Source organism: Marmota marmota, unplaced genomic scaffold (assembly GCF_001458135.2).
Source record: "Marmota marmota marmota unplaced genomic scaffold, marMar, whole genome shotgun sequence".
Taxonomy (NCBI): Eukaryota; Metazoa; Chordata; class Mammalia; order Rodentia; family Sciuridae; genus Marmota; species Marmota marmota.
The window spans coordinates 10,780-26,976 of NW_026000016.1; the positions used below are offsets into that span (position 1 = coordinate 10,780).

Here is a 16,197-nt window from a genome sequence, read left to right on the forward strand (position 1 = left end):
AAAAAAAAAAAAAAAAAAAAAAAAAGAAAAAAAAATCTGGACATAGATCATCTATGTTACATCAACATTAACTCAAAATTGTTTATAGATGTGAGTATCAATGCAAAGTATAAAACTTATAGAACATAACAGAAAATAATCTAGGTGACCTTGGGTTTTGCGATGCCTTTCTGGACATAGTACCATGAATGAAACATTAGTATGTTGGATTTCATTAAATAAAAACTTCTTTTGCCTGAAAGACACCAGACAATGAAAAGACAAGCCAAAACCCGGTGGAAATATTTTATAGCTTATATCTCTTAAACAAGTGGTGTAAACTATAGAAAGAACTTGTAAAACTCAAAAATAAATAATACAAATCCCAATTTAGAGAAATGGACAAAAGATCTAAGTAGACACCTCACCGAAGAATGTATTCAGATGGCAAACAGACACAGGATAAAGTGTTCACCATCATATGTCATCAGGGAATTGCAAACTTTTTTTGAAAATGAGATACCACTAAGCATATATTAGGAAGGCCTTTCATACAAAATGCTTCCTAAGATGTGGAGCAGCAGGACCACTCCTTCATGGCTAATGGGAATGCAAAGATAATACAGTGAACTTTGAAGGTAGTTAAGCTGTTGCTTACAAAAATAATATCACCGAATCTACAGTCATTGTGCTACTGGAAATTTATCTGAGTTAAAAACTTCTATTCACATAAATCCTGCACAAAGATGTTTATAAAAGCTTTATTTACAATTGTCCAAACTTATGAACAGTCAAGATGTCTTGAAACAGGAAACCAACAAATGTTGAAAGATCCATGGAATTCTTATTTAGTGATACAAAAGAAATGAGCTATTGAGACACAAAAAGGTATGGGAGCTTAAATGTATATTTCTAAGTGAAGCAAGTCAGTCTGAGAAGACTTCAGGAAAAGGAAAATACTTGGTACCATAAAAAAAAGAAAGAAAGAAAGATCAGTGGTTCCCAGGGTTTTGGGATAGGGAGGCATGGATAGGTAAAATAAAGGGTATTTTGGGGGCACTGAAATCAACATATGTGAGGCACAATACAGAGTAAACTCTTGTGAACTACAGACTTTATTTAATAATAATGCATCAATATCATAAAATATCAGCTCTTTAATTATAACCAATGTACCACAATAAAGAAAGATAATAGTGGAGAATGGGTAGGTCTGAGGTAGGGAATATGAGGGGGGTGTCTTTTATGTGAAGCATTTGTTCTTTGTACTCAGTTTTTCTGGAGACCTCAAACTGTTTAAAAACTAAAGTCTATTAATTTTTAAAAATTAATTTTAAACCTATACAGTATGAAAATGAGAGAACTAGTATTGATTTTTTTTTTTGCTTTCATTCAATCAATTGCCTACTTAGTTGGAAAAACAAAAATGTCTCATCCATTTAAACATTTTAATTAAAGCAATTATTAAAATAAGCACTTGGTCCTCTAAACACATTAACCACTGATTCCTCCTCCTCCTCCTCCTCCTCTCTCTCTTTTCTGTCTCTTTCATACTTTGTATCTCAAATTTTGAACATTTCAAAAGTCATATGTCATACCATCTCTAACCTTGCCAATGTCAACTACATTCTCTAACACTTTTAAGACCAAACACTATTGCAAGCTCACAGGCAAGAATTAACAAAGTGCCAGGCACATGAAACTATCAGAGGAGGCAATTAGAACTCAGTCACGGCTTTTATAGACCTGGGTCTCTGAAGTACAGGGCATAAGAATGCCATTGCAATGGTATAATTTTTTTTCTTTAAAAATGAAAATAAAATAATGGAAAGCACCTACTAAGAAAGAGTCATATAAGTTTTTTAAAAAGCTTCTTCAAGTTCTGTCTCCCATCTTCTACTCCTCTGTGTCTACTTAATGCTCCCTCCCTCCTTTGCCCATCCCCATGAACCCTAGGAAAACTCTAGGCAAGGGCATTGCACTGTTTTCTTTTGTCAGAAATATTCTCCAGTGTTCAATTCCATATTTGCATGGCTCACTTCCTAGACTCCTTCAAGTGATTGCTCCAAGTTTCACACTCATGTTGAGGTCCTCTCTGACAATGGTTTTAAAAATGAACTTGTATCTGCATTTCCCAGTTATTTTACTCTGCTTTACCATGTTCCATAGTCTTTAAATGCACTCCCTGAACTATGTATTATATTTATGAACTCCACTATAACCTAGTTGCAGAGAAGGCAGGGAGTTTTATATGTTTTATTTATTTACATGGCCTAAATACCTAGACCATGGCTAGGCACATTATAGGTGCTTTATAAGTGTTAGCTAAAGAATGAAATAGGAAAATGATGGATTGAATAAAGGACTTTAGGGCTGGGGAGGATCTTGGAGAACTTCTAGTGTAAAGCTTCCTAGGGAACCCGAGGGAGTAAATGACTGGCTGTCACTCATTGTCAATGAAGGAAGTGAAATAGAATCTCATGTTTCTCAGAGAGCATTTTCTACCTGAGAAGATTCATCATTTTATTTGAAAAAGAAATGTATCTACTTACAAATATCAGGATTATTCAGGCCCTGCTGTGAGAGCTTGTGGTGCTCTTATTACTATGTTTACCAATAATGACTTGTTCCAATAAAACACCACCATGACTTCCTTTTCTGTGTTTTGGATATCACTGAGCTAGCTGTATGTAAGCTGTGGTAGATTATAAGGAATTCATTGTAGGTAAATAGGGGAATGAAACACAAAGTTTAGAATAATCAGCATGAGAATGGAATCCTCTATGAGTGGGTACAGTCACAAAAGGAATAGATCCCTTTTGTTCTTTTTTTCTTTGCCGTTCTCATAAGAAATGGGAAACAGAGAATCCACTTTGTTTTTTAACACTTTAAAGAAAATTAGATGAGTTCACATGTACATGAAGCAATTGTCAGAACTACAAAGGATGAAGCAAATTTTCTTAAGTGTTTGTGGCATAGGAAGGAATTTTTGGTAATCTCTATTATATTTAAGAAAGCAGGGCTGCAGGTATTGCTCAATGACAGGACACTTGCTAGCATGTCCAAGGTGCTGGGTTTGATCCTAGCAGCACCAAAATTAAATTAAAGTAAAGTAAAGTAAAACAAAACAAAACAAAATAAAAAACATATAACTTTCTAACAGTGTTTAATGTACTTAGCAGTAAGAAGGCTGAACAGCTTAGGAGCTAAGACACAGATTCTATTGCTAATTGAATTGTTAGGCCAAAATGCTTCATCTTTTTAAACTTCTATTTCCTTCTTTATTAAATGAAAGAAATATTAATATCTGTTGAAGAGGACTATTATTGGGTTTATTGTAGAATGATGTCTATAAAGTTAATATCAACAATAAATATATTTATTTGCTTTTTAAAAAGTATGCATGTGATTATTATTGCTGAACATAAATTACCTATTGTGAAAAAGGGTTCATTTAGTGGGGTGAGCCTCTTATTCAGAGTGGTAACTAGGTGATTTCATTCTGAGGAGCTAACACACTTTTATAATTTTCAAAAATAATTACAGGGTGCAATTTAGGCTTTTGGCTTTTTTTCCTAAAAAAAAATGTATCTGGTGTTCCTGTAAACAAAAGAAATGAGAATCAGAGAGTTTTAGAAATTTTCTGAGTGTTCAAACTTTGGGACTTAAAATGGTGGGCCTATGACACAGGTTTCTTGTGTTCCAGTTGGGTAATATCTCCTACACATCATCTGGTTTATAATAAGCATCACTGGATGTATCAGAGTAGGAAGATCTGAGAAAAAGCATAGCTACTATGCATGGAGAAACTGAGGTGGCTCTATAGTTTCAACCCCACATACATGGACAGAGACAGTCTGTTTAGAAGAAATTACAATAATGCACAGACAACATGCCTTTTCATAGCAGAACAACCTACTCAGCATTCAGTGCTAGGCCAATACTCATATATTTCTCCAAGTTGGGAATATCATAGTTCAGACCATCTTCAAAATGCCTTCAAACATCTCTCCTCCAAGTAAAGGAAAATTTGAAGTACAACACATCAAGTAGAAATGAAAATGGACCTTTGGGTGGATTTTCTTCACTTTCAGAATGTTCTGCAAAAGTTGTAAATATTTGAAAAATGGTTTCTGGTTCTGATGCCTAACTCAAAACAGAGGCTTTACCTATACTCCCCAGGAATGTTCTATTTCAAGGACGGGAAAAAATACTGACATAAAACACCAGAAGCCCTGGAAAACCAGCAGCACAGCTACCAACATGCAAAAACATCTAAACTTTATGGAAGTTTTAATCCAAGTGAAAACTGTTTGATAACTGTACACAAACAGAACCGAAGTATTTGCAAACACCTATAAGTAAAAGAAGACTACCAACAACAACAAGTGAACTTTCTCAGCAAAAATCTAGAATAACTGAAAGAGATGGGGACCCTAAGAAAAGAACTGTGCTTATGTTACCATATAGTAATTAACCAAAAAACTCCCAAAGAAGCCAGGTCAGTATTCTGTGTTAGGAATTGCTGATTTTAGCATCTGTACCCAGAACACACAGGATTGGTAAATATTGCTGAAGTGCAGATCCAACTCAGGAGTTTCCAAGAGTGGGCCTTGGGCCCAGGGAAGTGAGGTACTATTGTTCCTAGTGATTGCCACCAAGAACTTAAATCCCCCTCAACAAATAGGCAAGTTACTGGCAATCATAAACACAAGCCTACCAAAAACACAGCTCCTCCTTGACACCAGTGTGACATAAAGCCAGAAAATGAAATTTCTTACAGGGTCTGAAGAACTAAAATACATATAGTAACATCATTCAATTTAGTCTCATCAACATATGGATTAAAAAAGCAATAGTGAAAAATCAGACAGTTGAGGAAAACTATAAAAGGAGACACTAAGTTAAACAAAATGCAGAATATCATAGGGAAGATTGCTAGTAAAAACAATGGGAAAATAAAGAAAGAGATGTAGTTAATTCCCCAAAAATATTTTGGTGTCAGTCACATCTAACAGGCAGATATGAAAGAGAAGCAGTCAGTGTTCTTAAAAATTAACAATATGATTGTTCAGATATACCCAAGAATAAATTGAAGAGCATAAATGATATAGATGAAATACAAAAAGTGAACTGGAAAAACTAAATAAAGTGAAGTTCAACTGAGGTGAAAAATGAGGAGAGCCCATCAAATTTCCAGAGAAATTTATGAACTCTTGAGATTGAAATCTGAATGGTGGTATCATTAGAACAGGATATATGGACCCAGGAGGAACACTAAGGTTGTGCTTCCATAAAGAACATGTGAGGGCATGGTGAGAAGGCCACCATGTACAAGTTTAAAAGGGAGGCCTCAGGAGAAATCAAGTATGTTGATACCTTGATCTTGGACTTTCAGCTTTCAATACTGTGACAAAATAAATTTCTGTTGCTTAAGCCACCCGCTCTGTGGCACTTTGTTCTGGCCATCCTAACAAAGTAACATATCAAACAAAATAATCCAATATGGTAGACTGCATAGAAATTACCAAAGACTAATGAGAAAATATAACTATAAAACAGGGGGCTGGGGATATAGCTTAATTGGTAGAGTGCTTGCCTCACATGCGCAAGGCCCTGGATTGAATCCCCAACACCACAAAAAGAAAAAAGAAAATATAACTATAAAATGTAAGAATGTACAGCTGGATTTAATGTTAATATACTGTGAGGTCTGAAGCATTTTTATGAAACATGATAGCCAAGAAAGTAGATGAATTATTTATAACTAAGATCTAATGTTCCAGTCAATTTTAACACCATGTAGGTAGAACTGTAAAATTTTGCCAAAGGTCTTCTGTTATTTGGGAGATGAAATGGTAAGAAGTAAGCATGGAATTAATTTTCAATGATAATGAATAAATATTTAAATTGATAATAAAAATGAATCTGCTTTAAAATACAGAAAAATTCAAATTTTATAATCACTGCTGATAAATAAGAGCAAAGGAAATGTAATCAATCAAAAAAAAAATACATGTATTGGAGGAAAAGGGTAAAAAGGGTGAAACAAGAGACACCCACAAAACACACAACACTAGGTCTATATGATGATGAAACAGTAACCAAACATTTGGGAGAGAGCTGAATTGATTTATTGGAAAACCAGAAGCTCAGGTTATATCAAGAAATCCAGTCATACACTGTCTATAACTGATATAACTAAAGCCAACTATCATGTTACAAATACAGGGTGGTTAAGAAGTGAAGGGAACTACAGAAATGACTGTACTAACAGACAAAATAGAACTTCCAGACAAAGTAAAAAGAAGGATACTGAATATTGCCAGAAGTTGTAATTCCCTAATCAGGCATAACTGTCATGAATCTTCAAGTATTCAACAATACAGTTTTGACATATGAAAAGCTGAGAATGATAAAAACAAAAAGACAAATAGAGACTTGGAAAACTATGTGGAGGAATTTAAAGACCTTTCTCCTAACTATATAAATTAAGCAAATGACTGTTTCTATTATCTCCTTATGCACCTGTATATATTTGTAATCAACTGAAAAGTGATCATTCTTTCATACATGTAAAAAAATTTGACATATGCATATGTGAATTTAACACGATAATGGAGACATGTCATACTGATAGGGAGGACAAACAGTGGAATCAATGGTTTTGGAACAATTGAATTGTTATTACTCTTACAAAAATATTATAAATGACTAATCAGTTAAAACTAGAAATCAGAATTCTATAATAACTAAAACAAATAAGAATACTTTGTTATTCTATGGCAGGAAAGGACTCCTAAACAAGACATTAAAGTCTAAATCTATAAGGAATATCAGATTGATAGATTTCACCATATAAAGATGTTTAAAAAAAAACTTGCTTTAACTTTGAATATGTTAAATGGTTTTTTTGAAGAAGTCCTATTCAGCTTGGGACCCAGACTTCCAAGCAAAGCTGATTTTCGTTCTTTCTCAAGGTCACTTTGCACCTAGTCCTTTTATAGTCAGGTGTAAGAAATGCCTTTCTTTGCAAATTCCCATGTCTCTGTCTTAAAACTGTGACTTGATTTTAATTTTTAGTAGCATAACTCTTCAACTGGAGGTCACTTTTTTCTTGCTACTTTCATTATACTGTGAAGGGCAAGTCTAGTTTGAAGGTCAAGTTAGATGAGCTCCTTCTCTTGTCAACCTTTGCTTTTTGTGTGGCGCCTTTCCATCCCGCCTAATTTATAATTTAAGAGCAACTTACAGCACTGTTTCTTTTGCCATTCTAAGGCTTATTTTTTTTTTCTTATCTACAAGGGAGGATACACAGTACATTTCAGCATAGTTTTCTCTATCTCTGCTTTCAAAGTACCTCTTTGCTGTCAAAATCTACACACCTACCTTTGCTAAACTGATAGTATATGAGTTCATTACAGGTGATAGAGGATGTTCATGTGCTTGGCACACTCGTAGGTGTATCCTATCACAGAGGATATCACTAAGAACAGTGTCCCTGGCACACCAGAAAAAAAAAAAAAACAGAGTTTCTCATATGTGCAATGAAACATACCAGGTTAATACACAGGATTCTGATAATATATAGGGTGAATCTTGAATCTGTTTTTAAAACTGGATCAAATCATTAAAATGTATCTTGGTTCATTTTAACTATTGCTTTATAATATTACTTGTTTCACCTTGTATAAAGGGCTGCAATGTTCCAGTGGACATGAGAGATTGAGATCTCTTGCCCTAGTATATCACTTTCCATATTTCTACTTGAAATAGTAAGAAGTGCTCTAATGTAAGGTATTATCTAGGTTTCCTGCAAGTGTATTTAGAGGACAGAAATTTACTCTGTATGCTCAGAAACTATTACATCTATCTCCCTAATTTTTACACCTGGGGATATTCACACTTACTATAGTTCCCTCTCTTAAGCACTCTCTAATATTATTCCCCGAAGCTGTCCTTAATTGCCAGCCTAATACAACTTGTGAAAACAATGGCCATCAAATTCAACATAAACAGGATTGAAAGAGAGCAGGTTTATCTGGAAAACAAGTTAAAATGTCCTTTAGAAAAGAATAAAATTCTAGAGAGAATATACATGGCACCTATCAAGAACTTTTATAATAACATAATATAAAAACACAGTTTTACTTTAAGCTTCCATAATAAACAAAGGAATAAAACAAAAAAGCCCAATCTGTAGGTGGTTTTTAAGCCCAGGTTATACAATCCAGTGTCTATTTACTTTTTGAATATACATTTTTTATAAACATAAACCTATATTCAACTTGGCACATTTTCCCTTTTCAAATTTAAAATTGTTTCCCATTTCTCTTTTCTCCCCATTTCTCTACTCAACACATGCCTGGAAAAAAATTACGTAGCACATGTGAAAACTGCGAAATGGGCCAGGTCTTTTGTGTATGTGTAATGTGCTATGGGGAGTAACCAGAGTCTTCTGAGCCACTCATTTTATAAATTATGACTTCACTGCACTAAATGATAACTTAGTGCCCTGATTAAGGGAACATAAATCTCAAATGCATTTCCTCCACTATTAGGAACTCTTTATGTGCTATATATCATTGGTTCATTATTTAATTATTCATAGTATTGTCATCTTTTTATTTATGGCTGGTGAAGACAGTTGCTGAATGGTGCATGGGAAGGCCTTTCTCTCTCTTTCTTTATATTTCTTTCTTTTTGTTACTGGTGTTTTAACCCAGGGGAAGTTTACTATTGAACTACATCCCCAGTCTCTCTTATTTTTTTAATTCAATTTAATTTTTTTTTTTTGAGATAGGATGTCACTAAGTTGCTGAGTCTGACCTCAAATGTGCAATCCTCTTGCCTCAACCACATGAGTCACTAGGACTACAGGCATAAGCCACTTTGCCCAGCTGAAGTTCTTTTTCTCTTGACTTGAACTGCCTATTTCTGGTACTAGGTGCCTCTGCACCATATTCCAGAGAGCCATTGGTCACTCTGCATTTAAGATAAAGGACGAGACTCTTTTCCTTCTCTGCAAATTTGTTACTCTGAAGTTCATTGGTCTGGGAAAAGAATTTTCTCTTAACGTTACCTAAAGTTGTAGGGGAAGGAATCCTGAAGTTCCAACAATTCTAACAGACAACTGTAGATTCAATATCAAATTCTAGATGATTCCAAGTCTTCCAGAGAAGACCTCAGTATGACAAAGAGGATGCACTCTTGCTTGCCTGGCATGTGTGAGCCACTGGGTTTGATTCTCAGCACCACATATAAATAGACAAAAATAAAGTTTCATCAACAACTAAAAAAATAATAATAATAAAGAGGATGCACTCTTGGTGGCTTTAATCCTTGAGCTGCTCTTTCCAAAGATAATCATCAAAAACAGCAGAACAAAAGATTTAAATGGGATTCCTCACAAGAAACTCTAGGTGGCACAAGTACTTACAGCATCCCCCTCACCACTTCACACATGCTGCATGTATGTGTGAACATCTTACTATTTAAGACTCCAGTGTGCCATTTATTTGGTATTTTGTAAAATTTAGGATTCAAACAAAATTTATACTGAAAACTAAAATATGCAGAACATGAAATATGTAAAGCTTCTTTTTAAGAAGTACATTTCAACAATCATTGGTAGAAAAATTTTATAAAATGATTTTGTATAATAAAAATGTAAACATTATGCCATAAAATAACACTAGGCACTTGAGAGACAGGAAGACAGTATTGATAAGCAGAGACTGGAGACATCAGATCTGAGGGATCCCAGGCTTGCCACCTTTTCGTTTTCTGACCTTGAACAAGGACCTGAAACTTTCTGGATCTCATTGTCATCATTTGTTAAACTATAGACAATGTCAGTACTGGGTTCATTGGATGGCATGAGCTTTACTCCATTAATACATGCAAAGAACTTCAAATGGTGTGTGGCATATAGGAAACACCTGCTATTATTACATCTGACACCTGCTATTATTACATCTGATATTGTTCTCAGGTTTCTTCTCCACTTTTACTGTCTTTCTCCTTAAATATTATCTTAAAACAAAACTCCTAAATACTGGGCCACCATAGTGGCTTCCTGATAAAATCCTGTCATCTGTAGCAACAGGGATAAAACTAACCAGATGACATTAAATGAAATAAGCCAGGTGCAGAAAGACAATTACTGTACATTCTCACTCATATGTAGAAGCTAGAAAAGCTGATGTCGTAGAATTAGACAGTAAAATAGTGGTTACCAAAGACAGTGGGCAATAGGGGGTAGAGAGAAGTTGGTTAGCAGGTAAAAATCACAATTAAATAGGGGAAATGAAGTTCTCATGTTTAAAGCAGACTAGGGTAACAATAATTAACATTTTATATTTCAAAATAGCTAGAAGTACAGATTTTGAATGCTTGCAACACAAGAAATGATAAATGTTTGAGGTGATGGATATGCAAATTAACCAAATCTGACCATTACACATATATACAAGAACATTCTCCTGTATCCATTAAGTATGTACAATTATTATGTGTCCAGTGAATTTGCACACAAACAAAATTCAATAGTTGGGTTGGGCTGACAGCTGGCCTTAGTTTGAAGATTCCTCAGGACAATAAAGGAGAAATTACTAAGAAGGAGGATCACCCAGAGGGAGGAATCACCCAGAGGGAGGAATCAAGAGGAAGACCAACAGAGGGTCAGTGAGCAACTGAATCTTATGGGTCTTCATAGTAACGATGTTTTGCAATTTCAAAATTTCATTTTGCATTTGCAATTTCAAAAATAATAGTACAAATGGTTTCCTTAACTGAAACATTTATGTGCTAAATGTCACATCTTATAGGTTTTACTAGAAATCACTTAGGTCTAAAAATTTAACTCTAAGATAAAAACCATTTTAGCATGGTAGGCTAACTGTTCTGAAGTATGAACAATAGGCTTCTAGAATCCCATTTAGATATTATTAATTCATGTGTTATCAAAGAGAGACATTTTAGGAAGTCATGCATTTTTCCCTGGAGCAATTAGAAATTCCCATTAATTATAAAAAATGTTATGAAAAATATAAATTGTAAAAGTTACCTATCTGCTTCCTTTTTATTTCCTTAAAAATGAGTTTGGAATAATAAAAGGGTATTAGTCATTCTTAGAGAAATTATCATGTCCTGTGCCAAATTTCGCCTCTTTTCATAGACATTAACTAACTTACATGGGATTTCATTAAATATGAGCATAAGACAGAAGCTAAGAAGCTGAGCTACTGCGACTAAATTTGATTTCACTTAGGTCTCTTTTGGCAATGTGGACCACAAATTGACCACTAGCCTTTCAAAGAGTACTTTTTATTTCCATATCTAGGTAGGTTGGTGAAAGAAAGGAATTGTCCCGTGTAAGTTCTACAATATTGACAGAACTAGAAAATACACAATTATTAAGGAAGCAGAAATTGGCACTGTTCTATAATTTCCTAATTTTTTGAATCAAAGGATCCTGATACCTATATAAACATTTTATTATTCTGAATACTATTTATTTACTATCAAAAGGTATTAAAGACTTCCTACTTCCTATGAAATATTTGCTTTCCTTATGGATCCTTCTACTTCTAAGACTGAGATAAATCAGAATTATTTGGGTTTTGTTGTTGTTGTTGTTCTGAAATGCAATAGGAAAATCCATGTTTGACTCTCAGCTTTAATCTCATCAGCTCTATAAGTCATCATTGACTGCCTTAGCTTTATGCAATGCACTACATTAACAGGCTTATAAAAACTCAGAAATGCTTTGTTTTGAAAATAATCTCAATATCCCAGTGAAGATCTAAGTCCAGTTCATTCTTTTCAGACATTGCTGCCACTGTATCCTTATATGCCAATTTAAATCAAGCTACTTCTCTGCAATAGACTTCTGAAATCAGTTCAACTTCTTTCCCTGTTTATCAGACTATTTATGACTTCCCCAAATTCATGTATTGAAATCCCAAAGCAAGTTAATAGTATTAGGAAGTGGGGCCCTTGGGAAGTCATTAAGTCATGAGGGTCAGAAATTCACAAATGGGTTTATTGCTCTTCTAAAAAGATCTCAGGGAGTTTCCTTGTTCCTTTCCCCATGAGGGGTTGCAAGGAAGCAATGCCATCTATTTATCAGAAAACAAACCCTCCCCAGAATTTTCCAGCCTCTTGATCTTTAACTTCCAGGGCCCAGGACAAGCCTTCCTCCTCTCTTTCTCTTTGTTTTAAACTAAGTTTCTAACTGTCTCATCAAAATTTTACAAAAAATTATAAAATTGACAATGAAAAAACATCTTTTCATAACATCATCTACAGATAATTAACCATTGTCGTGTGTATCCTCCATTTCTTTCATTTACCTTTCATATATGCAAATAGAAATATTTATATACACACAATTAGATACATTTTAAAAAATGTCATTCCTTAATAGTCTGCTTTGGTCACTAATTAATTATAAGTACTCTTCTTTATCATTAATCATTGATTCAGAATCAACTGCTCCATAATATTTCAGTGTTAAGAGTGACTGTACTCTATTTCACCATTTGCCACTATTTCATGCTCAGGTAGTTTCTAACATGAAGAATAATACTAAGATGGAAACCCTTATAAATTAAATATCATGCATATGTATTCTTAATTTCCTTATAATACATAGATGAGATGAACTATTTAGTAAATAATATAAAAACTATAAAGCTTTTAATTACTAAAATGCTCTTCATAATTGCAAATTGATAGCCTGAGTAGCAATGACTATTTCTCTACAACCACACCAACAGTAGATATGATCATTTATTTTCTTCTTCTGAGATCTCTTTTCAACATAAAAAATAGGATACTATTTCCCACCACAGTTCCAGCCTATATTAGTTTAAATTTGGCATCAGTTACTTAAGAAAATAGATGCAGTTTCTCAAAGCTTTATAAGGAGTGTTCTATCTGCCAAACTATCCATGCAATTTCTACAGGAGCCACACATCAGTTAAAAACTACTGCATTAAAAAATGTAGTGAAATGCAATAGTGTATCACCCAAATTAGAGACTATCAGAAAGCACAAAAGTCTCATGCAAAACAATAGCATGTTGATGGAAAACCTCAATTGGAAGAGTAGGGAGAATGGGCTTCTACTTCATTGGTTCATCCACATATAAAATTATTGCATGCTCAGAAGGTTTCTAGTCTGAGAATAATTCAAATTTTCCCAGAGCAATAGTTGAAAAAATAAGACTTGTTCCAGCTACTGTGATCCATCACTGATATATGATCACCTAGTGAAAATAATTTCTATTGGGTCTCTTTAGTGATTATGACTTATTCAGTAGCAACTAACAAAAAGAGAATTTTATTGGCTCAAGCAGAGAAAGATCCAGGGCTTAACTTCTCTCCCCCGCATCCTGCGCTCCCTTTTTAATACTCTGTGCCTCTATGTGTTACCTTCTTTCTGTCTCTCCTCATGGTGGGAAAGACTGCCTTAGATAGCCCCAGACCTAGCCCCCATCCTCACAACCTCTAAGGCAGAAGAAATTCTCTCATCCTTTGGGCCAACTGCTAGAGAACACTGTGATTGATCCTGCCTGGATCACCCAAGGTGGTGCTAAAGGCAAGTCTCTGTGACAGTCAGTCCCATCAAGACCACTCAGAGCAGGGGATTTTCCTACAAAAAAAAGATACGACTGCTAATTTCTCTCCATTACTCTTTGCAGTTAGTAGACCTCTCTGAAGACTGCCCAGACAATAAAAGCATTTTTGTACTACAGTTGATGCCCTCTACTTAGAAAAACCTGCAGCCACCAAAAACAAGGCATCTGAAATCAAGACTGAGGTCAACATTTCTATTTTAGAGTCTGTTTACAGAAACATGGCTAAAAGCAGTGGGCCATTTAACTGAGTAACTGAAGGGGCCAACTGACCCGCTGGTGAACAGTGAAAGCACATATTGGTGCTATGTTTGAATTAAGGAAGGAACATTTTGTAGAAACTGAATGAAATCTGCTTGCATTCCATTGAAAGATCGATTGGCCTTTCCTTTGGTATTTGCTTTCATGAGTAATAAATAACCATAGGCTAAGGTCCTCTATCATCATAGCAATGTATGTTTAATAATTTTAGTGGGGTCAGTTGTTATCAATTACTATGGATAGAATTTATCATAAACAATAAGTTAACCTACTGATTAGTCATATATTATATGTAAAAATGAAAAAAATCAAAATTTTCACATGTTCTGCATTTACACATGTATCCCTATAGTGTTAAAAAAATGAGTCATTCTCTTTTGTTTCTACTGATTTTCCTTTGGGAAAACAGATGTTCATATAGAATAAGTGTAAATTCCCCATTCTCTTTGCATGTTTGCACTTTTACTTGACAAGCACTTCCTTTTCTGTCAATGATTAGAATTGATAGGCCTTTTTTCTTTCTCCCTATCCCCGTGTTTCTCAGGCTTCTTAGTAGACCACAGAGAACCTGAGAAATAACACTGATTAATGGATGTCAGGGTTATAAAATCAGATTTTTTTGTCTATTGGGAAATCTTGAAACATTTGCTATACTTCTTTGAGTCTCATCTCAAATTTTTTATGGTAGAATTGGGAAAATATACCTACTGCAATATGTGAATGAAAGAATTAAAATTGATAACATATACAAAACTTATATACCCTAAAAATGTACATACCCTGAAAGATAGCAAGTGATCACTAATAGATGTTATTATTTACAAGGGACAATACTTGAGATAAGAAAATAATTCCAGTTGAAAGAATAAGTAATCAAATAATTGCTAGGCTATGGCACAGGTGTTGCTCTCTAATATATAATCTTTACAACTAGATCTCAAAACTGGTTTGCAAAGATTAAAAAACTCATTCATCTTTCACAAAATGAGCAGCAGTTCACATGCAGTAACTTGTTTCTTTAAAGACATTTGCGTGTGGGGCAGATTCTTGGTTTAAGTTCATTAAAATGGAACAGGTATCTTGTTTTTACTGTGATCTGATTTACACTTAAAAATCTTAAACTTGCTTTGCCTTTACTTTGTTATGGGGAGAAAAAATTTTTCATCATTATCCTTCACATCACATTTCTTCAGGGTCCCCAGCTAAGGTGTTATTATAAGATATATACAGAATCTACCTGAACTCTTTTATCTCCAGATAATCTTTTAAATAGCATGCACCATAATTGAGTTCAGGTGGCAGCCATCAGTGAGCTAAATCTTGACTGAGATTAAGATGAATGACAGCATGGCATGTCCAAGACCCATTGCCCCAGCAAGAAATGAGAAATTAATGGAATTAGTATCCGTGGTGTGACTACAGGAAGAAAAAAAAAAAGACAAAAAGGAAAAAAAAAAAGAAAGAAAGGGATGCTTAAACATATATAATGAATATTTTAGTGAACACAAATCTTTCTTCCTTCTGTACCTTTAATATCCCCATATTCCTGGGATCGACCATATAGAACCAGAACCGAACAGCACACATTCCAAGGTTTGCTGGGAAATATTTGGTGGTTATGATTCTTCCAGTGGCTCCTTCTTTGAGGCTGGAAGAGCTGATATAGAGGAAGTGTCGTCCACTACCTTGAAATAGATAAATATGATTTTTTTCAGAGAATATAATTTTATATTTTATAGTATGACACAGAATATATTTTAAACCATGCACAAATACAATTTTCTCCCTAAACAAATATGCATTTTTTTCTTTTTTTCTTTTTTGTCAGATAGCAATAACAAATCCTTTCAACCAAAATAAAAGTGCTGCTATGATTGCAGCAATTCACAAAATTCACTTTGACTCATATAAAAAGTGATGATGAAATATTTGTGTTGACTATGGATGTGTATTCCTTTTCTTCTAATTTGCTCTAACCTGTCATTTTCAAGTAAAGTATTCTGTATTCTATTGTATTAGGGTTCTCTAGAGGAACAGAATCAACAGGTATGATCAGAATCAATCAAAGTATGATCATAAAAAGGGGATTTATTAGGCTAGCTTCCTACCAGAAGCTGGATAGTCCACACTGGCCATCGCAGTTTGGAGAGCTGAAAGAACTAGTAGCTGCACAGTCCAAGCGTCTGAAGCCTCAGATCAAGAAGGATCAATGATTCTAACCTAGTCCAAGACTGAAGGCTTCTGGAAACTCCCTGGAGTCCAGTTTGGAAGAGTGAAGAAGGATAGTCCTACATCCTCACACGATTGCGGCAGCA

At 34.5% G+C, this 16,197-nt stretch overlaps 1 protein-coding gene across 1 annotated transcript in view; it reads right to left on the minus strand.

Moving 5' to 3' along the window:
• Malrd1 (MAM and LDL receptor class A domain containing 1) overlaps positions 1-16,197 on the minus strand; it is a 503,883-nt gene that overhangs the window by 10,539 nt on the left and 477,147 nt on the right. The window contains exon 32 of the mRNA XM_015483277.2: positions 15,410-15,567. Within this exon, the coding sequence (XP_015338763.2) occupies positions 15,410-15,567 (158 nt within the window). The remainder of the gene's footprint in view (positions 1-15,409; positions 15,568-16,197) is intronic.